Source organism: Myotis lucifugus, unplaced genomic scaffold, assembly GCF_000147115.1.
Source record: "Myotis lucifugus unplaced genomic scaffold, Myoluc2.0 scaffold_54, whole genome shotgun sequence".
NCBI lineage: Eukaryota > Metazoa > Chordata > Mammalia > Chiroptera > Vespertilionidae > Myotis > Myotis lucifugus.
Genome location: NW_005871102.1, coordinates 3,946,931 through 3,970,525, shown reverse-complemented (window position 1 = coordinate 3,970,525; position 23,595 = coordinate 3,946,931). Strand labels below are relative to the sequence as shown.

The 23,595-nt window shown below is 38.2% G+C and overlaps 1 protein-coding gene across 6 annotated transcripts in view; it reads right to left on the bottom strand.

Moving 5' to 3' along the window:
- RASAL2 (RAS protein activator like 2) overlaps positions 1 to 23,595 on the bottom strand; it is a 233,474-nt gene that overhangs the window by 30,980 nt on the left and 178,899 nt on the right. For all 6 annotated transcript variants that reach the window (XM_006088946.3, XM_006088947.3, XM_006088949.3 and 3 more), the window contains 2 exons: positions 13,990 to 14,099; positions 2,215 to 2,368 (listed from right to left, as the gene is read on the bottom strand). In XM_006088946.3, coding sequence (XP_006089008.1) covers positions 2,215 to 2,368; positions 13,990 to 14,099 — 264 coding nt within the window. The remainder of the gene's footprint in view (positions 1 to 2,214; positions 2,369 to 13,989; positions 14,100 to 23,595) is intronic.

Sequence of the window (23,595 nt, the reverse complement as noted above, 5' to 3'; positions counted from 1 at the left end):
CCAATGGGCCCCCATCGTGGCGGGCCGGCCAGACCCCACCCGTGCACTAATTCATGCACCAGGCCTCTAGTGTTTAATAAAAACCGTCCACCCAGACCCCATCACCATGTCTTGTTCTCCAAGATTGCCCGCTCTCACTTCTCAAGTGCATACTACCATGTTAATAAATTACTGCGCTTTGCTAAATCTTTCTGTCACCCTCTTGAATTCCTTCTTATTCTGTGACAAGGACCTGGATCAGGTTGAGGCCTCCCTGGGTGCCCCCTAACATCACATTCATTATAATATTACTAGAGGCCCGGTGCATGATGCACTGGGGGAGGTGTCCCTCAGCCCAGCCTGCACCCTCTTCAATCTGGGACCCCTTGGGGGATGTCTGACTGCCGGTTTAGGCCCAATCCCCAGCAGTCGGAACTTCCTCTCACAATCCGGGACTGCTGGCTCCCAATCGCTCACCTGCCTGCCTGCCTGATTGCTCCTAACCGCTTCTGCCTGCCAGCCTGAGCACCCCCTAACCACTCCCCTGCCAGCCTGATCGATGCCTAACTGCTCCCCTGCTGGCCCGATCGCCTCCAACTGCCCTCCTCTGCCAGCCTGGTCACCCCTAATTGCCCTCCCTTGCAGGCCTGGTCCCCCCAAAACTGCCCTACCCTGCAGGCCTGGTTCCCCCAACTGCTCTCCCCTGCCGGCCTGATCCCCCCACAACTCCCCTCCCCTGCCGGCCATCTTGCTACAGCGGCCATCTTTTGACCGCATGGGGGCAGCCATCTTGTGCGAGGGTGTGACAGTCAATTTGCATATCACCTCTTTATTATCTACACTAATAAAAGAGAAAGATGCAAACTGACCATACCTTCGCAACTCCCACCAGCCAATCAGGAGTGAGTATGCAAATTAACCCAACAAAGATGGCAGGTTAATTTGCATACACAGGCACTGAGCGGCCAGGGGCAGGGTGGAACGCAGGCATTCCACACTGCCCCAGCCACTCAGCAGCGTGGGAAGGAGAAAAGGTGGCTCCAGGCCGGAACCAAGGCAGAAAGGCGGCTCTGGCCAGAGCGAAGGCGGTGCCAGCAGCCAGGGGAAGGAAGGCCCATTCTTGCACGAATCTTCATGCATTAGACCTCTAGTACAGGACAAGATGGTATTAATGAAACTGAAAGAGTTACCAGTATTGGGTTATTGTCTTTGGAATCTATATCTCCTCCACTAGGCAACTCACCTGTGATTTCTAGTCTTTAGGAGGGTAACCTGACCACTATCATCACTTTTCTTTAAAAATGGAACATGTGACCTATATGCCTAGCACTTAACACTGGGCTTGGTATACAACCTGTTGAACCGACTTTCAAAATACAGGAAGTTCAAGTGACTTATAAGAAAAACACTAACAAGTGACTTGTCCAAATTGCTAAGTGTGCTCACATATTAACTCAATCTCAGATTATAACCTAGTAAATTAGATCAGATTATATATTCTGATCTAATATGGTAGCTACTAGCCACATATGTCTAGCGAACACCTGAAATGAATGTAACTAGTTCAAATTGAAATGCGCTATAAATGTAAAATTCACAGGAGATTTTGAAGACTTAGTACCCTCCTCCCCTAAAAAAGAATGTTAAAAAAAAATCTCATTGATAAGTTTTATATTAGTGACATGTTGAAATGTTTAAGGACAATTTGTTCATTTAAGAAATCAGGCACCTGTAATGTGCCAGGAACTGTGCAAGGTGCAGGGGATTATAAAAATAAGTAAGACATGGTCCCAGATCTTAAACTGCCCATGAAACAGTTAGAAAAATTACCTTTTGGTCAATTTCCTCAGAGAATCATTAAAATTGGGGCTTAGACTTTTAGGAGAAAAATAACAAGATCGTGTTTGATATCTTTACCAATACTAAAAAACTGAAATACAAATTTAATATTATTGTTAGTCTTGTGGCCTCTGCTGAGAATGTACTAAAGAACTCATTTACTTTGAAAGCAGATGAAGTCAAAAGGAATGAGAAGCCATCATTGATAACGTTAACCACCAATAAAATTAGATTGACAGATTTCCAAGCCTTTTCCCTAGAAGTAGGTAATTTCCAGTAACGAAAACTAGTTAAGATGATCAAATCATCAATACCATAGTAATAAAAACACAGAATTATTGGATAGAAGATCTGCTAGTTGTTCGACTACTCTTCCTTCTTTCTATACTTTTTTACCTCAAAGCAGAAGTCTTGTCCAAGGATGCTACTATGAAGCGGTTTCACTGATACGGGCTCCCCTCTGCCAAGATCCAGACACTCCACTGCACTGCATGGGCTCAGCAAGGACTCATGGGAACGGGACTCTTTCAGTTTAGGCAGCCCACGAGACCTAACATAGAAAAAGATATGTAAGACAATGTAACTACATGGCCAACAAGGAAATGACAGTCTAATGCAGTGGAGGCTGACAAGAAATGTATAAATAACTAAGGAAAAAATAAATGAGGAGCAAATTAGTTAATCTGTAACAATAACAGTAACCATATTTATGTGGCACATATAAATCGTATATATATATATTTGTGTGTACTCACACACTATTTTTCCTCAATAAAGCAAATACATATCATAATTTTACTAGTCTCAAGGGAGCTCAAAGCTCCAGTACAGATGTTTTTACCCTCACTCCTGTTTGGAGATGGAAATATATACTATTCAAGGTTATCTTATATATTCTTATTTGTACAAAGGTATTATCAAAAGACATTATTTCTTCTTTTCAGATTATCCTCTTCTATTACTGCTAAAATAGTAGTGGCTAAATCCTTATTCTGTTTCTTTCTGCTTAGGCAGAATAAACACACACACACACACACACACACACACACACACACAGAGTCAGAGCCAAGCTTTTCAGCTTTTCAGCACAAGACCCTGCCTTTCAAAAGGTCTGATTTCCATCTCAATATGACATTCTTTTCTGGCAAGCTTTTGGTTCTATCCATGCTTTACTGTATAAATATGAATTAAGAATAAAATGCCTTGAAGAAACCTCCCACCCACAAAAGAAATGTTTAAGCTCTCATCTAGAAGAACAGTTCTTTGTGAATACCATTCAGGCATCCTGACTGATTTTGTTTCCTAGCTGTTTAAAAAAGAAGGCTGGGAATCATGACTCTTGTCACCATAGGAGCTAGAACTTTACTATCTTCCCCTTGGAGGAATTAGCAAAGTCAAACAATATAATGCACAATATTTTTGAATTCAGTAATGGATAGCCATGCAGTTTTACTCAGTAATTATATTATTTATTGGCTGAAAACCCCACAGTTTTTAATATATATATATATATGCATATATATATATATACATATACATTTAATATATATATATATACATATACATTTAATATATATATATATATATATATATATATATATATATATATATATATATATCAGAAGTACCTAGTAATAGGGATAAAAAGAAATGCCTTGTGTGAAGACATTAATTTTTGTAAAATATACTAAATAAGCAGCTTCATTCATTTCCTTGAAATAACCATGAAAACAGTAAAAGGAACTGAAATATCAGAAATGTCAGAGTAGCTTTCAGTTAAATTATAAAGTAATGAGATATAGGAAATTAGCACTAAAGGCTGCTCTTTCCCTCTGTTTCCATTCTAACATCATTTAATAAACTCCATATAATAGGAAACATCTTAAGCAACAGGATTTTACTCCATTCTTTCCATTTAATGTTTAGACTAACAAACGTGTGCTCTGATATTCAGCAGTCTTAAGGTCAAAAAGCCAATAATTATATTTAGCATTAATAATACACAAAAGTGTGCACAAAAGCCAACTAATGTTGCACGAAAGTATGCACAAAAGCCAAATAATGTTTTGTACATAAAAATGTAGCAGCTCCACATTTATTTCCTTTAGTTTTACTGGATAAGATAATGACATGTTATATAATGCAACAACTATAAATAATTAAATGCTAAAATAATTTTACTTTAATGTGATTAGCATGCAACTTTCCCACTATGCTTCACAGGAAGCTTGGTTGAGGCAATAGGATACTGTAATCTTTTTTAAACATACAGAAAACAACAATTCCAGCCCATTTTCCCAGGAGGAGTTATTTGGACGGAAAAAGCCTCACACTCTGATAGTGAGCCTCACAACAGGAAACCAAAAGGCATATTTAACATAGAAGGAGGGATGACAAAAGGCTCACTTTTATTTTTAAAAATTCTCTAGGAAAATATTATAAAACAGAAATTAATTTTATTTCAAACAAAATAAATGTCTACCTACATGAAGCAATTGTACAGCCAACTGGCAGTGCAACCCCAAAGCATAGCGGTGCCACATGTCACGGTATAGCAAGTCACTTTCTGAACTACATCTCAGAAAACAACTCTCTGTTTAGAAGACAAGAACCAATAGAAGATGGTTTCCCTGCTGCCTTCGATTACTGATAACATCTTTGGATCAATGTTTTCCAGGCGTAATTTCATATCCTCAACAGAAGCAGAACAGAAAGACAAACAGCAGAACATGAAGTCATCTTCTAAACAGACGGCAGGATCGGTAATATTCCTTCCTCTCTTTCTCAGACTGCATCAGCCCCTTAGGTAACACAAACAAGGTTCCTGGGCTCTAGGCTGGGCTGTTGCCATGGTGCTACACCTATAAGGAGATTAGAGCTGAAGGCAGCAGGGAGAAGCTGCAGCTTGAAGGACTCAAGGAGCATGCTCTGCAAGCTTACCACTTTAAGAGAGGAAGAAAGGAATGGCAAGGTCCTCACCCACTTCCATTAACAATTTCTCATAGTCAAAGGCTGTAGGAAAAACTGAGGCAACCTGGGGGTGGAGGAGAATCTCTTAACTCTACTAGGAAACAAAGCTGAGAAGTTTTAGCTTGCTTCATATGATTCCCTGCCTCCTGTTAGAAGGTATTTGATACATTCTACCTTGCAAGTACAATCTTTCTCTCACATCTATTCTATTTTCTGTGCAGTGCTTACTCTAATGTTTCTAGGTATGATTTTACATTTATCTTATCTGGGTTACACATTCTTTTTTCTTTTAGAAAAAATTGGGTAAAATTCTTTATTCACTGAATTTCCAATGCTTAACAAACTTCATTTCGATACTCAGGTCTAACTTCCAAACATAGCTATAAACAGATTTTGCAACCAAGTTATTTGGAATTAGAATTCAAAACTCCTCCCACTTACTGAAACAGCATCAATACATAGTTCAGAATCTCCTATTGTTCACCATTTATGTATGTATGTATGTGCACATACTTACACCCACCCAATGAACTGAACCCCAAAGTCATTAATATGTTCCACATTACTACTGAATAAATAAGCAAGCCCTTCCTGTATTGGGAAGAAAATATCTCTTCGAAGACAGAAGTAATTCCCAGAGAAGCAGGATTACAGTAAACAGTAAGATCAAGTAGCCTGGGAATGGCTGGGGGATGGGTGAGTGGGGATGGCATTATCTGTGCAAATATTTATACATAATAGCATCAGTAACCTCAAATCCCCTCTAAATCATGTTTACCATCTCCTATACCTTCATAAGAATTGATTTTCTTAGATCTGCTAAACAGAGAATTTTAGCAGCTGGTAAGGCAGCTTACTTACTTCTCTAATGGAAAGCAAAATGTGAATTTATTGAGAGAATAAAAATTCAAAACATTTTTTCCAGTCCACTTTGACAATGACCCTCATTAAGAAACCTAACCTTGAAAGTGAATCCCTTGAGTTCTTTCCCTGACCCACACCCACACCCCTACCCACCAATGCCAAACACCGTGTAAGGATAATTCAGGGCTCCAATTTGACTATTTCTCGCTTTAATCATGAAACTGCTTTCCAGAAGCAATATTAGTTCTTAGTAGTAACACCATGGTTTTACATTTTGTTTTAAGATCAGCTGACAACCTTGATTTCTGTGTAAGCTCTAAGACCTCCCTCTAGCAATGTGAGAGGTAAGGGTTAAAAATCTAACTGCTTTGCAGATGAAGATTACCTGCAGCTTCTGACCGCTTGAAGAGATAAACTACAGGCAGGAGAGGCTTTCTATTACTTACTACAGTGAGTGACTATTATATTGCTTTAACACACATGCGTATCTGAAATGAGTCTTAAAAGACAAATGTGAAGGGGTGGGGTATGAGGAGCCAACACATACACCACTGGATACAGTGATGATGAAGAAAAAGGGAGTCAACTTAACTTTGATTAGTGCAATGTTAAGTAAAACACAGCTGGATTTTACTCAGCTTAACCATACAATTTGTTAAAAAGCCAGATTTCCCCCAAAGCACCAATAGTGCTTGGATGTGCTAGCTCAATCTGCCACATGTTTAGATTCAACCCTAAACTTGGGAAACTTTTCATTAAAAATGCTTATTGCTACATAAAATCCTGTACTCCAGTGCAGGTGAATTTCTGCTTGGCTTGGCAGTCCTGACTCCAGATTGCTCCACTGAATTCTTGAAGAGACAGCTCAGCCATAAGTGGGTGCAGCAATGTATATTCTCAGCAGTTGGACTCACCTGAAAATTTCCCAGGTAGTAATTAACAAAATTTGTTTATCCTTACACCGCAAATTTACACAGGGTCTAATCAATTTTTTTTTAAAAAAATTGCATCTGAGATCTCACTTTGGGAAAAATATAGCTTTACTTGTTTCCCAATTTCAATTGTTTTTCAAACCTGGTATCCATGAAAACATCCAAGTGATGTTTTCTGTTTGTAAAAGCATATCCTTTCCTATATTACAATGCTAAAGGTTTCCCTTCATGAATTAAAGGAGAAAGAAAGAAATTAAAGTTCATTCACCAGAGTTCTACTTGTGTGTCAAAAAAAAAAAAAAAAAAGTCCTTCTAGCTGCACTGGGTATCTGCTGCAGTTAAAGCCAGTTCCCGCTGCTTCTATTACTCACTGCTTTTATGTTAGCTTAAAAGAAACCCACACAACCAGCCACACAAAAAGCTATTTATGGAAACATAACATACACTGCTGATCTTCCTTCTCCCTGTTCTCTGCCTCTAGACAGGATGGTCTAATGAGCCCAGCTGCTAATGGTAAAAAAGGATACTTGTCAACCTGAGTTGTCACTTAAAATGAACAAACACATGGGAAGGAAATATATCATCATAGACAAAAATGACATTCAAGGTATTTTGGTACAAATACACATATATATACAATGAAGTTGGACACAGAGGAAGACAAGATTATAAATATTAAAACATGTTCTGGAGGGCAGAAAATTCAACTAGCCTCCAATATGACAATCTCTTTACAGAAATTGTACCATATTCCTTTTTTGTCCTTAAATTACAAATGGAATAAACTCTACTATGCCTACTAAACAATTTAATATAAACACAACTATATTGAATTAAAAAACACCCATGAAACTAAACCAAACCACACTCATAAACTAACTCAACTAACATACTTGCTATTTAAAGGGTGAATGAAAACACTAATAATTTTTCTTTCTCTTTTTCTGAATTTTGTTAGACTTTTAATCTCATTATTGCCATAAAATTAAGTATGGGTGAAAAGAGGGTAAACGAAGGAAAAATTGATGGAGTTCAATGACATTTACTTGTTAATCATTCTTAAACCCATGACTATTTGCTTTCCCATTAGTTTCTAGTTTGGATGAATAAATGAATATATGTATGAATGCATTTATCCATCAATAATTACTTGGTGTGCAATATGTCAGGCACTATGTTACGAGTAGATGAAAAAAAGACAATGGAAGACAGACTCCCTATAACTGGCTTGGCAGGAGCAACTTTGCAGTTTTGATTAATATCTTAGACTGAACAAGAGCTAAAAATCATAAAACTTCTAAAATCTAGAAAAAAACATATGTGAAAATCTCTTGGGACACCAAAAAACCCCATAAACATTGCTGGTGGGAATGTAAAATAGTACAGGTACTCCAGAAAATAGTTTGATAGTCTCTTATAAACCTAAACATGTACTTACCATACAACCCAGCATTGCATCCTTGTGTGTTAACACCAGAGAAAGGAAAACTTATGTGTATACAACTGTTCACAGCAATGTTATTCATAATAGGTAAAAACTAGAAACAACTCAAATGTTCTTCAGTGGGTGAATGGTTTAACCAGCTCTGATACATCCATACAGTGAATACTAGCCAGCAACATGAGGAACAAAACTATTGATAGATACAACCACTTGGATGGATTTCAAGGGCATTCTATTTAGTTGGCGGGGGGGCAATCTTAAATGGTTCATACTATATGATTCCATTTATATAACATTCTTGAAATAAACCTATAGAAATGTAAAAAAAAAAAAAAAGCCCTGGCTGTGGATAGAGAGTCGGCCCAAGGACTGAGGAGTTCTAGGTTCGATTCCAGTCAAGGGCACATACATGCCCAGGTTTCAGGCTTGATCCCCAGTAGAGAGCATGCAGGAGGCAGCTGATCAATGATTCTCTCTCATCACTGATGTTTCTTTCTCTCTCTCTCTCTCTCTCTCTCTCTCTCTCTCTCTCTCTCTCTCTCTCTCTCCTTTCCCTTCAATAAAGATATATTAAAAAAAGAAAAGAAATGTAAAAAAATTACTGGTTGATAGGAGACAGGAAAGGATGGGAGAGGCGGGTATGACTGTAAAGGGATAGCAGGAGTTCTTTCTGGAAAAGGAACAATTCTGTACCTTGATTGTGGTAGTGTATAGGTAATCAATGTATACATAAGATAAAACTGCAGATAACTATAAACACACATAAATGAGTGCATACAAAAATTGGAGAAAACTTAAAAATGTCTGCAATCTAGTTAATAGTATTGTACCCATGTTACTTACCTAGTTTTGATATGCATACAATTATAAGATATCACTACTGGGAAAGCAGGGAGAAAGGTTTGCAACCTATGTACTATTTTTACAACTTATTTTGAGTAGTTAAATTCAAATTAAAAGTTAAAGAAATAGTTTTAAATAGGAGAAGCTCAAGAACACTACACTCAGTTTTAGGTATCTCCTGAGAAAGAACAAACAAGCTGAGCCTCAGAATAGAGAATATTACTTTGAAGGTTTTTATTTGAGGGACATTAGAAGAGGGTGAGAAAATTCTACATGTGCTTATCTTTACCTCAAAACTGGTGGATTTAAGCAGCACTTCCAGAGTAAAGTTGGCAACCTGACAGGCATTTGGAATCCTGGAATGCCTGACAATGTAGTTGACCACCGTTTTTCAGTATTTCCAATTTTTCAAACTTTTCAAAGTATATTTGAATGAAAGGCAGAAATATCAGAGTCTTCTCCTATCCCAACACCCTCCTACATAACATGGCTTTAATGTGAAAACGCTGCCAATATTGATTCTAGGAAATCACTTTACCAGCTTTTATCTGATTAGATGGCTTTGGAACAATAATGACTTTGTGACATCCTATTGATTTTGCCTCTAAAATGTTCCTCCTATCTTGTCTCTGCCTCTTCATTCCCATTGCCACTACCCTCTTCAGAGCCCTCATTATTTCTTACAAATAGCTTTTTGCTAAGTGGCCTCCCAAACTTAGTCTCTGCAAACAAAGTCATTTGAAATTCCACTGCTGGATTAGTCCATACATAGCACAAATTCTGATTAGGTTATTTCCTTACCAAAAAATGTTTAAAGGTTTCCCATTGCTTATACAACCAACTCCTGACTTCTCAGTCTGACATTCAAGGACTGCCCTGTGTTTGGAATATTGGACTGAAAATAACTTCCACTCAGAATTTTGCAGACATTGCTCCACTGACTTCTGGTTCTCAATATTTCTGTTAAGAATTCCAATGCAGTCCTCCACCCCTTCTTCATATGTAATCTACTTTTTCTTTCTAGAAGCTTTTAAGATATTTTTTAAGTCTCAATGTTCTGACAGTTCATGATGACAGGAAGTGATGTGTAGTGTGTTGGGGGGGGAGGGGTGTCTTCTGTCTTTTTTTCATGCACTGTGCTGGGAATTTGGTGGTATTTCCAATGTGGACTTTTATGTTTTCTTGTTTTAGGAAATTTCCTTGTACTATTTCTTTAATAATTCCCTCTCCAATTTTTTTTTCTATGTTCTCTTTTACTAAAACCTTTTGGGTTGATTTTTCTCATTTTCTGTTCCACTTTCTGGGAAAGGGACGTGACTTTAGCTTTTATATTTTTAATTTCCAAGCTCTCTTCCTTGTTTCATTGGTGTTCCTTCTTGCTATTGTCTCACGGATACACAATCTTATCTTTTGAAAATATTCACTATGTTCTGAAGTTGTTTTTGGCTCTATATATTATCTCTGTTTCGTTTGAGTTCTTTTTCCTTCCTCCTATTTATTTGTCTTTCATGTTGGAGACTTTCCTCAAATATCTGGAGAATCTTGGCTATCTGTTTTTATTTAAGAGTAATGCACTAAAAAGCTCAATGGAAGCTTTGTTTGCTGGAGTGGAGCTTATAGACTAATGAGGCTCATTGTAAAGTACTTCCTGGCCAGCTCTTTAAAAAAATAATTTAACATCTTTATTGAGATATAATTCACATACCATAAAACTACCCATTCAAAGTATATTTCAGTATACTCAGAGTTGTGGAATTATCACCACAATCTACACTTAAAACATTTTCATCACTCCAAAAATAAACTTCATGTCCATTAGCAATCATTCCTCATTTATCACCCTCTGCCCCCACATATCGCCAGCCTCTGGCAACCATTAATCTACTGTCTCTAAATATTTTAAAGATTTGCCTATTCTGGACATTTCATATAATTGGAATCATTATATGGTCTTTTGTGACTGGCTTCATTCACTTAGCATACAGTTTTCAAAGTTTACCCATGTTGTACCATGTATCAGTACTTCATTCCTTTTTATGGCCGTATCATATCGCACTGTATGAATATATTGGTTTTTAATTCTTTCATCAGTTGATGGACGTTTGGGTCATCACTACTTTTTGGCTTTTAATAATGTTTCTATAAACCCTGATGTACAAGTGCTTGGGGTGACATATGTCCTTTTTCTTATGCACCAACTACAAAGCAGTGATGTAAGAAACTCAAGAGAATATAATCTTTTGGTAATCCAATTCAAGAATTCCTGTAGGTTACCTAAAGCAAAATGGAATAGAAGAGAGCATTCTGTTTGAAAATAAGAAAGTGATATTTAGTGCAAGTTTAAAAAATAAAGTACAACTCGTGTAAAAACTATCTCTTTGTCTCCCTCATTTACACAGGATGCTGCAAAGCTGGCTATTGAATTGGGAGTGTTTTAGTTGCTGCACAACCTCCTTGTTCTTAAAAAACCAATATTCTGAAAAAAATTACCATTCCCTTTTATTAAAATATTTATAAAATGATTTAAATTCTTATAATGATAAAAGCTGCAGAATAATAGGAATCTAAGGAAAAGATATGAGGAGAAAAGATCAGTTTTTTAAAGATAACCTTAATACAAAGAGGTATAATAGAGATAATGAACAATACAATTACACTGCAAATTGAATAGACTTGCAAATTTCACAGAACACCTCTAATGTATTTCAGGGATAAGGAGAGTAGATAAAGCAGTAGTTCTTATCAACTCAGTATGGAAGACACATTTCTTCCTCTACAAAATGAGAGTAATTCTTTCTGGCAAGTCTACAGTCTGCTATTACAGAGATTATAATCCATATTTTTGAAGTTTGTTTTGCAGATAACTGAAAACAATGGACTTACTGAAACAAAAGAAACCCAAGTATAAATAAGAGTATCAAATATGAAAGGCAGATATGAGTTCAAATGTGACTTTGGGAAAGTCTCTCAATCTCTTTTGCCTTAGTTCCTCATCTGTAAAATGAGGATAGTAATAGTAGGACTTAGGGTTGTATTACATGAGAAACTACATTAAAAAGGCTTGGCACATAGTCAGTATTCAATAAATACTGATGATGGTGATGATGTGTCAAGATACAATAAGTGCTATTTCCTAGATTTTATTTATTAATGATGGAATATGAAGCATTAAAAATGTATCCATCCTAGCACACATTCAATGATTTTGGAAGGTTGTTATCATTAGTGAGCTATGCATTTGGGGTTTACTCAAGCTGGTAGCCCTAGTTATTGAAATCCAGGCCTCCTTTTCATAGATGTCTTCCAGATGCCACTGAAAAGCAATAAGACCTATTCCATATGCTTAGAAAACATAGCAGTGAAGAGTGGGACCCTGGAGCTAAACTGCCAAAGTTCAAATACCATTTTTGCCACTTATAGGATTACTAGAGGCCCGGTGCACAAAAATTTGTGCACTCGGGGGGGGGGGGGGGCGGGGGGGGAGGTCCCTCAGCCCGGCCTGTACCCTCTTGCAGTCTGGGACTCCTCGGGGATGTCCACCTGCTGGCTTAGGCCCGCTTCCCGGGGGATCGGGCCTATGCTGGCAGTCAGACATCCCTCTGGCAGCCCAGGAGCCCTCGGGGGATGTCCACTTGCCAGCGGGGACCAGGCCTAAGCTGCAGTCGGACATCCTTAGTGCTGCTGAGGAGGCGGGAGAGGCTCCCGCCATCACTGCTGTGCTGGCAGCCTGGCTTGTGGCTGAGCAGAGCTCCCCCTGTGGGAGCGCACTGACCACCAGGGGGCAGCTCCTGCATTAAGCGTCTGCCCCCTGGTGGTCAGTGTGTGTCATAGTGACCAGTCATTCCCAGTCGTTCTGCTGTTAGGGTCAATTTGCATATTACCCTTTTATTATATGCCTGGGGCATTGGTGGGGGCTGGCTGGTTTGCCCTGAAGGGTGTCCCGGATCAGGGTGGGGGTCCCGCTGGGGTGCCTGGCCAGCCTGGGTGAGGGGCTGAGGGCTATTTTCAGACTGGCCACACCCCTTTCAGGGTAGGGGTCCCTGCTGGAGTGCCTGGCCAGCCTGGGAGAGGGGCTGAGGGCCGTTTCAGGCTGGCCACACCCCCTTCAGGGAGGGGGGTCCTGCTGGGGTGCCTGGCCAGCCTGGGTGAGTGGTTGATGGCTGTTTGCAGGCTGGCCACACCCCCTTCAGGGTGGGGGTCCCTGGCCAGCCTGGGTGAGGGGCTGAGAGCTGTTTGCAGGCTGGTCAAGCCCCCCAGCAGGGACCCTCACCCCTTGAGGGTGTGGCCAGCCTGGGTGAGGGGCTGATGGCTGTTTGCAGGGCTGGCCACACCCCCTTCAGGGTGGAGGGTCCTGCTGGGGTGCCTGGCCAGTCTGGGTGAGGGGCTGATGGCTATTTGCAGGCTGGCCACGGCCCCCAGCCACCCAAGCTCCCAGTGAGGCTGGCTGGAAGCAGGTATCTGGGATTTATTTATCTTCTATAATTAAAACTTTGTTGCCTTTAGCAGAGGCCATAGCTGGCCAGGGCAAGCGGGAAGCTTGGCTTCCTCCATCGCTGGGGCAACCAAGCCTCCTGATTGCTCCAGCTCCATGGCTGCTGGCCGCCATCTTGGTTGGGTTAATTTGCATACAGTCACTCTGATTGGCTGGTGGGTGTGGCTTGGGGTGTAGCGAAGGTACAGTCAATTTGCATGTTTCTCTTTTATTAAATTAGATAAGAGGTTAACTTCATATCGTATAGGATTATTATAAAGATTAAACAAGATAATGTATATAAAGCATTTGGTACAGTGCCCATAAAAATGTTAGCTATCATCATCATCATCATCCCTTATAGTCATTCTATAAAAAAAAAGGCATATCTCTGACCAGTAGAACTTGATTCTATAAAACAGCACTATGTATCCATACATTCTCTAATATTATAAGATTCTTAAACTGGCTAGGTATTTGAGCCAACATTTTGGACCTTGCTTTAACCTGAGCAAGACAAAAAAGTAAGTTTTGTATTGGATATTTCCAATTGTCAATGATGCAAAGTTACAGATGACCAACATGCCTTATCAAACAAAACCCACTGTAAAACTGCTTTTTCTGTTTTAAGCAAGTTAACTTCCTACCTGTCATCTGTATTGCGAAGGGATGGAAGCCGAAAGCTCGTGTTTCTGTCAAGCTTTGATTGACTTTTGGTCCTCTTGATGGAGCCTTTCAGGCGCTTGCTGAAGAACCCCTAGAATGAAAAGGCAGAGGTGATGGGAGAGAACCAGAAGGGAACCCTGCTGTCTCCAAATTCTTCTCCACTACCTTTGCAAATGATATTCATATTTTTATAATGAAGACCAGAAACAGAGCTCAGCATTTAATTTTTTAATTTGTAAATAATAGTTGCTTGAAACCACTTGATAATGAGATCACATTTTTTTCTTCTATCATAATTGGGATAATTAAACTTTTTGATAGCACTTAATTTCTTATTTCTTTAATAGTTTCTATACTAGCAATCGTAGAAAAACTAATTCTAACAACATATTTTAAAAAACATAACATAATATAGAAAAATATAGAAGATGGTGTCAGCAATTTCAATAGAAATAGGATCCAGTAATTTTCTAAACTAATTTAAAGAAAAACAGAAAGAGAACAGCATATACAAAGGCCCTGAGGTGAGAAGTTACTTGGTTCATTGAGGGATTAAAAAAAAATTAAGTAATCAGTACAGATTAATATGTTGGTGGTCTCAAAAGTGTTAAAACTTGGTCTATATCAAGTTGGATATATTTGTAAAATTAAGTTTCAAATGTAGAGAAACTATTTTAAAATGAAATAAGTATCATTTATGAAACCACCAAAGTATCTAAACTTCAGAAGAACAAAGTCCTTTATAGTTTTTGGCCCCTGCTTACCTCCTGCCATTTTCCACCAAACTATCTAAAGTTCTTGAACATCTTCCTAGTCTTAGCACCTGGTAAATAATGGTCTTTCAATAAAAAGTTTGTTGGCTCTAACAGATTTGGGTCAGTAGATAGAGCACCAGCCTGCAGACTGAAGGGGCCCCGGGTTTGATTCCGGCCAAGGGCACATGGCTGGGTTGCAGGCTCAATCCCCAGTGTAGGGGATATGCAGGAGACAGCCGGTCAATGATTCTCTCATCACTGATGTTTCTATCTCTCTCTCCCTCTCCCCTCCTCTCTGAAATCAATAAAACATATTTTTTAAAAAGTTTGTTGAGTAAAAGGATAAACACAGGAATAAATGACAATGGTCACTGTTTTCAAGAAACAATTCTATTGTGGGCAAATGAAAGGACACCTTATAGAATATATCAAAATGCCTTGAGAGAATGTTATAATTCAAAGTATTTTGACAAATGGAAAATGATCCTAATCACCTTGAGATTATTATTCTTATAGAAGCTATGTCCAGTATATATTTCCATAAGGAAGAAAATGAAATATCAGCATGTCAAACCTTTTATATTTTTTTAGTTACCACCATATCCACTATTTTGGGGTGAAGGCTATATTAATCAGGGTAAGCGAGGTTATGCTTATCTAATAACTCCACAATCTTAGTGGTATAAACCATGCTACATGTCTATAAGCAGATCAATTAAGTTGGAGACCCAGCTTTATACTGTTCTGACACAGAGACTTTGGCTAAGAGAAGCTCCATCCATGTGCTCCTATACTTTCTGCAACAGGATAAAGGAAATGCAACAAATTATGTAACAGCTGTTAAAACTTCATGTCACTTATGGTATCATTTCACTGGACATAAAAGGTCACATGCCCACACCTAATTTTAATAGGGAAAGGATGTGCAATCCTACCATGTATCTAAAAAGAGAACTGGAAATATTTAATGAATCAGCAGAGTGGACTACTACAGTATTCTTCTATGTCAAGTGTTTTGTAAACACACAGGCATTCTTTCCAATAGAAAAAATGGAAACAAATTTATTTAAATCAAAAGTAGAACCATTTTGCTGACTAAAAAAAATGCTTATGCCATTTCTCATTGTTCTTATATACCAAAGAATAACAGTAAAAATTTCTAGAAAATACCACGTAGACAAATTCCTTAGGCTGTTTTTATCCCCTAGGCTATTTTTGTTTGTTTGTTTTGTTTATTATGGGTTTACAGAGATTGATTGACAAGGCTGTCATTTAAAGACCATATTTCTTGGAGACAGGCATTTGTCTGGTCTCCTGTACAATCATAGCGTAATTAGGAAAAGTCACTTTTATTTGTTCTCCAAGGTAAAGGCTTATTTACACTGTCTCTGATTCAACAAGTCACTACATTTGCTCAGAACTGTAGTCAGCAAACCAGACCTAAGTTTATAGAAATCTATTAGGATTTGTTTACGGTTGTTTAAAAAAACCACTGGCGTAAGTTGAGATCCAGCCCAGGGCTTGACCAAACACCATATATAAACACATTTCTAACAAACACAGTTAAGCAGTTAAGTGAGAACATACTAAACGTTCACTCATATAGTACTCTAACTTGCCCCTTTTGTGGCACTTATAGAATACTTCATTTAATCCATTTATTTAATAAACACTTATCTTGTGTCTATTTAAATTTTATTTCTATTTTATGTCCATTTATTTTATGTAAAGCAATGTACTAGGTGTTATAGAGATTCAAAGATAAAACAAACACATACTCTACCCTCAAGGAGTTCATATAATATAGGATCTAGAAACTAAATATAAATATGTATGACACAATTAGGAAGATACATATTCTTAATGCCTGGCATATTTAATAACAAAATAAAAGTTACCTTATTTCTTTGAATCTAGCACACCACCGAATGTCATACCGTTATTTTATGTATGCTAAGAAGAAAGCTGCCAATTAAACTATAACAAAATGCTTTATCACTGAGATCTTTTATTCTGTGTTAAGGAAATTTAAAAAAATGTACTTAGGCAGATTTTGTCACATATCACATAGTATCTTCATAAAAAGAATATACACAAAATAAACTGGTTAAGGTAGTCCTAATGCTTCTCCATTCTCTGAGCTACTGTATGACTCAGAGGAGTTGTCATTCATGTTTTTTCACAGACCATCATGCTGTATTCTTTTGAGAATGTTGAAAAAGAGATTACATCATCTGGAGAAATAAGTGGAAATATTATGGAAGAATGGAATATGCTAGACCCGAAAGATAGACTGAATTTAGGTTTGGGGTGCCAAGGACTACAGCATGAGAAATGGCATGGAGGTAAGAACACACAGGTTATACATTAAGTAGATTCAGTCTGGCTGGCGTATGATTAGGAGAAGTGGAAAGTAAGATAAGAAAGGCAGTTTATCCAGCTATTAATGTATAATTATTGCTTCCACTGTCCTTTAAACTTTTGAAGGTAAGTATAGGGCTATATATCTATCTAATTTCTGCCACAGTGTCAAAACCTTATTTAGTATTCAATAAATATCTGGTAACTATATACATGAAATTATGGTTGTTTGTGGAACAGAGATAAAGGAAACTTTAAAATAGCCATGATATTTCACAGAGGTAGTAGAATCTGCTATATAAAATTCTTTTTTTTCATCTTCTTGACATGACTGAAACATGGTTTTCACCTGAGAATACAGTTTAGCTTAGAGCGCTATATGATGGAAGTTTTTCATTCTCCTTTGTCCAATATTCGGTGGTACCCAGGCTGAGGTGCTAGGATCTTCCAAGCTTACCATGACAGCTTCCAAACCATTATTCCATAAAATAATGGTTTGGAGTCAAATTATTATTTCATAAGATAATTTTATTCCATAAAATTCTGGTTTGAAATAAAGCATATTCTTGAGGTTCACACCATCTTGATTTAGTATCCTTTATTATTCTTTGCTGTTCTCATGAATTAATCTCTCCTTCAATTTCCTTTATTCATTAAGGACATTAGCCCCTAGCTTGCAATATTTCCATCTCTTGACTCCTAACACCATACTAGTAAATAACCAGGTAGTGATCCATCTACTATCCTTGCTTCACAATTCCTTGACTCCAAAATCCTTATCCTCCTCTCCAGCCACCCACTCCTAGAGCCATAACCTAGATCTTATCATCATTCAGAGAATCTCCACCTCAGTCATCTTAAGCAGTAATCTTCACCTTTGACCTTTCTTCCTAACCATATATTTCTCCCAATACATCTGCTCTTCAACTTCACAGAAACCTCCAGTCTCTTGATCATCCCATTTTTCCCTGTCCCTGTTTTCTATCCAACATGGTCAATCATTTGAAGCTATTTAATAACCAACAACCTCCATTCTCTTAATGATCAGCTACCCAAAATAAAAAACTGGACCAATGTTTAAATTCTGATCCCATGCCTAAGCCATTCAGGAAGACCACATAGGCAAACATACTGATGCCACTAAAAATTCACTATCTCCAAGCTAGGCCAGTCTTCTGTCCTGGACCAACTATGCACTGAGCCTTCTAGCAACATTACCTACTCTGGGAGCCTCAGAGTGTATGACATGCCCATTTTCCCAATGGTCCCCTTCTGAGCAATTCCTTAAGTACAAGTCACTATGCTTTGCAATTCTTCTGCTCTGGCTATAGCTGACTGGACTGGGGTGGATAAGTGATTTAAAGGTACCTATACAAGTGGTCCTGGTAAAGTTCTGCCTGTAGGATATGGTTTCATCTGGTTTCTACTAACCACTCTAGCCTGACCCCTGGCCATTTCTTGCTTCATGCTTTACACTCCAGCAACTCTAAAAGCCTATACACTTCTCTACATTCACCAAGCATCTCTGCTGTTGCTCATATTTCCTCCCTTGTCCTTGGCCAAGTTACTCGTTCAGACTCAGCTCAGGGATGATCTCCTCCAGTGTGTCTTTTTGGACACGTCCTGACCTTGTTCTAGATTAGGTGCCCCTCCTCTGTACTTCCAAGTATCTATAAATAGCATTAGCCTTACACTTAGCACACTGCATGCCTACTTATATGCCAACAGTCTTCCCTACTAAACCCTGAACTCCTCAGGGCAGGGACTAAACAGTCTTTGCATTCCCAGAACAGGTCTGAGATCTGGCATTCAGTTCTACAAATGTTTGCAGAACTGAAATAAAATAGACAGTGGAATGAATAAAAGCCATCATGCTGTTTTTGCTGCAAGTGCCATAATAGAAAGAGCAGGAAACTCTGAATCAGAAAGTGCGGCTTCAAATACTGGCTCCAATTTCTAAGTTTCTGATTCCTTATTTATAAAATGAGGATTTTAAAAAATCCTTTTTCCTAGGACCATTCCAAAGAATAAGATAACTGAATACAAAAGTACTTTAAAAGTAACAGAAAATGGGTATTTGTAAGTATTAACTGAATGTGAATCTAGAGTGAGACTACTGAATAGGCTGGGTGAAATCACAATTTTTCCTCCTAGAAACTACTCCACAAAGGAAGGGAAGGAAACTAGAAGTTCCACAGTAGCCAGGAGTTTTGGCTGTTTTGTTCAGTGATGTATGCCAGTGCCTACAGTGATACCTGGTACACTATAAATGTTCCATAAACATTTGTTGACTGGATGAATTTTCTGAAGCTTTCCTGGGTATCAAGAACTGGCCAGGTGCTTTCCAATATGTAGTACTATTTAACTGTTGCCACATTCTAATTCCTCTTCAAATACTCTAGGTACTATAGTATAATGTATTTTCCCCATGTATACTATAATTAATTTCTACACATATCTTACTATATAGTTATATACCACAAAGAAGCAGAAATGCAGTATGTTAAAAACTATGAACAAACAAAAAACCCACTAGTGTGACAACCAACTTAGAAAAATGTGCCCCTAGGACTCCTATCTGTATAATTAAACTAAATTGAAACCTTAATGATATTCTTTTCATATGCAAATGATTATATGGACACTGAGAGAAAAAATCCAAATATAAAATTTAAAAATAGATGCCAAGAGGAAGATGCTTCTCTTTCTTTTACCTAAAGTTATGATGTTTATATATTATGTTAATGTGAAGAGTAAAGGATGCTCCTACAAGCACACTCTAGAAACCCAACAGCATAAATGGAAACAAAGGAAAAGACTACAAATGAACTGATCTCATTCTTCTCACTGACACCAACCTAACCTGAAATAATATTAATAAACCTCAAAAGAAATTCTACCTCATCTAATTCTCCTCTGAAATGCTGATTCTTAAAGAGTACAATTCTTAAAAAGAGTGTACAGCTTATCATTTTAAACAGCAAAGTTGTCATCGCAATTGATACAACTTTAATTAGTTGGTACTCACTATTTTCTGTCAAAATAAGACTTAAAATTAGCAACTGCCAGGAAAGAGCCAAATGCTGCCTTTCTCGGTAGCTTGGTAAATGTTAAGATAATGACAAAAGTTATTCACCACCTGCAAACTGGAGTAACCCCCGAAGACTAAACTTGGCTACCAAGGCATCATTGGTAACTGAAATAGAACTGCTGCCAGGCAACCACGCTTCAAAGCCTCAGTGGTGGCCATAAGAGACGCTGACTTGCCAGTGTCCTAGTGTTTCTGTTCCCTTAAGACATGGTGAAGTGGAGGCAGAGAAACATGTCATCACCTTTCCCACAAAAACACAGTGATGTGCAGCAGAACCCTGCTTCAATCCTGTCTGAGGCTTTCATTTCAGCGACCACACAAGGGATTGTACAATTTTAGGTGATTAAGTAATTTGAATAGTTCCTTAAAATGGTATATGACTCACACTAAGAAATGCCACCTTGTTAACTTGAAAGGACCCAGGTGAGAATTGTTTTCATTCTTGCTTTTAAAGTTTTAGTTTAATTAATAAATTAATCTCTGTGTATTCTACATACTTTAGCAGTTCATATTAAGGACTGTAATTACCCCAGAAGAAGGGCTATGTCATATATAAATTATTCCCTTCCTTGATCTCTTAATATAACTTAGAAACTTGTATATGTTCAATAAATGTTGACCGAAATCTAACTGTAGAAAATTAATAAGAAAAAAGGAAAAGGAAGGGTAACTGAAAATTACCCTTGGGAAACTCCATTTTCCAATCATCATATTTTATTTACTTAGTTTATCTTCCAGGTATTGGAAATCCAAGACGGGAAGGGAAACTCTAGGTAATAATAATAATAAAATAACAAACAGATACAAGGTGCATTACAGTTCACAAGCAGTTTCAATGTGGGTAATTTCTCCCCTAGTGGAGGTGTTCAGGTTTTGGATAGGCGTTGTTTCTTTTTTTTTTGTTTTGCAACTTTAAACATCAAAAGAAAAGGTTTTATCATAAATTAAAATTGTTTCCCTAGACCAGAGCTGATGCTTCAGAATCTCTGTGTGTGTATTTGTGATAAACATCCAAAGCTTCTCTTTTATTAAGCAAAATAAAACTTTTATTATGAAACTTTTAAAAATATAAAAACAGAGAAATTAACATACTAAACATCATTTAATCAGATCTTGATTCTATTAGGTTAAATTAGAATATAAAAGTAAAATATGTGTATATTATAATAGATAACAGATATTATAATAATAAACGTTGACTCCCATTTGACCCAGTGATCCCACTTCTAGGAATATATCCCAAGAAACTAGAAACACCAATCAGAAAGGATATATGCACCCCTATGTTCATAGCAGCACAATTTACCATAGGTAAGATTTGGAAACAGCCTAAGTGGCCATCAGCAGATGAGTGGATTAAAAAACTGTGGTACATCTACACATGGACTACTACGCTACAGTAAAAAAGAAGGAATTCTTACCATTTGCAACAGCATGGATAGAACTGGAGAGCATTATGCTAAGTGAAATAAGCCAGTCAGAGAAAGATAAATATCACACGATCTCACTCATTTGTGGAATATAATGAACAACATAAACTGATGAACAAAAACAGATCCAGAGACAAAGAAGCATCAATCAGACCATCAAACCTCAGAGGGAAGGTAGGGGAGGGTGGGGATGAGGGGGAGAGATCAAGCAAAGGACTTGCATGCATGCATATAAGCCTAACCAATGGACACAGACACCAGGGGGGTGAGGGCATGCGTGAGGGTATGGGGGGCAATGACACATATGTAATACCTTAATCAATAAAGAAAAAAAACCTATTGCTAGGTCAAGATTTGCTATGGGGGGCAAATGGAAGATATTTAGCATACCGTCTCTATCCCTAAAAATACTCTTTGTCTTAGAGGTTCATTTTTATTTGATAGGGCACTGTAATATCAGGTTCCTTTTGATTATCTTCCTATTACATTTTTTCAAACCTTTGACTTTTAACTCTAATGTATTATGTTTTAAATGTATCATTTCTTTTAAAACATTAGGTTTATGTAGGTATAATATACAAAAGGCAAAATTCACTGTTTTTAGTTGAGTAGCTTGATGAGTTTTGACAAATGTATACTACCACAATTGAGACAGAGAAAATTTCTATCACCCCCCAAATCATAAAATTTTCAATAGTTAATCCCTTCCTTGCCCCTTGGCTCCTAGTAAAGCACTAATTTGATATCTCCCTCCATCTGCTATGGTGTTTTTAATTTGCTATTTATTGTCAGGCTCCCTCGGGCACAAAACAAGTGCAGACCTTCCTACTTGGATCCCATAGCCCATGACTCACTATGTGGGTGGCCCACTGGCTGCCAGGTTGCCTCTCCCCAGCCACCAAATCCACCTGCCATGCCCTGGCCTGGGGCAGGGAAATTGAGCCAGGCCTTTTCTCTTTCCACGGCTGTCACTGCAAGTCACTAGATATCTGGATTGGGGATGGGCAAGAGGCTTGTCCCAACTGAGTTGTGGCCTCTGGTCACCTGCCAGACATCAGTGATGCTGACAGGCAGGGGCAAGGAGGGCCCGCCAAACCCTTCTCCTGAGATGAGACAACACAGGGTGCGCTTCTCAAACCCTACTTTTCCCACGTTTGTGCACAGGATCCTGCCAGGATCAGAAAGTGTCAGTTGTGGCTAGGTGAGGCAGAGAGGGAAGGCTGGCTGGGGCTCTAGGGGTGGGGATGTGGGCAGTGTAGATTCCATCCCACGGAGGCAGCAGGAGGTGGGACTGTGCCTTGCACATGTTCATTGTCCCATTGGACTTCAGTTACAAAACACAAACTTAAAGATGAATCATTAAGAATTTTGAGATGGCAATTGCAGAGCATTAAACCTCATGCACAGGGCTCTCTGAGAGCAGGCCCTGTGCGCTGTACTGGTCTCATGCTCATGAAGCTGGCTTGGAAATGGTTCATGGGAAGAATAGTAAGGCTGATAGTCAAAGTCTGTGAGTGGCAGTGGGTCCGGGATGGATGAATTTGAAGACAAAGATCTGATGACTGAATTTGGGGGGGAAAAGAAAGGAATACTATGGCTCTTCAGCTTTTTGTCTCTGAGGACTGAAGAAATTTGTAGTACTACAAAGTTAGAAATACAGGGGGAAGGAGTTTTGGGGAAAAACATAAGTGAATACAATTTGAGTTGAACTGATTTTAAATTACTGTGGGACATCAGAAATAAGCATCAGTGGAATACAGAGGACTGTTTAGAAGAAGATTCTCCCAAATATCATCGCTATTTCTGATGTAGTGATCATTAATTTCACTCTTATACAGTAATAGAAAGATCCTTCTAATGGGGAAATCTCAGCATTATCCTATTAAACTAGCACACATATAAAACATCTTCTAAGAATGCAGAGGCAGAGATGGACTATACACAAAATGA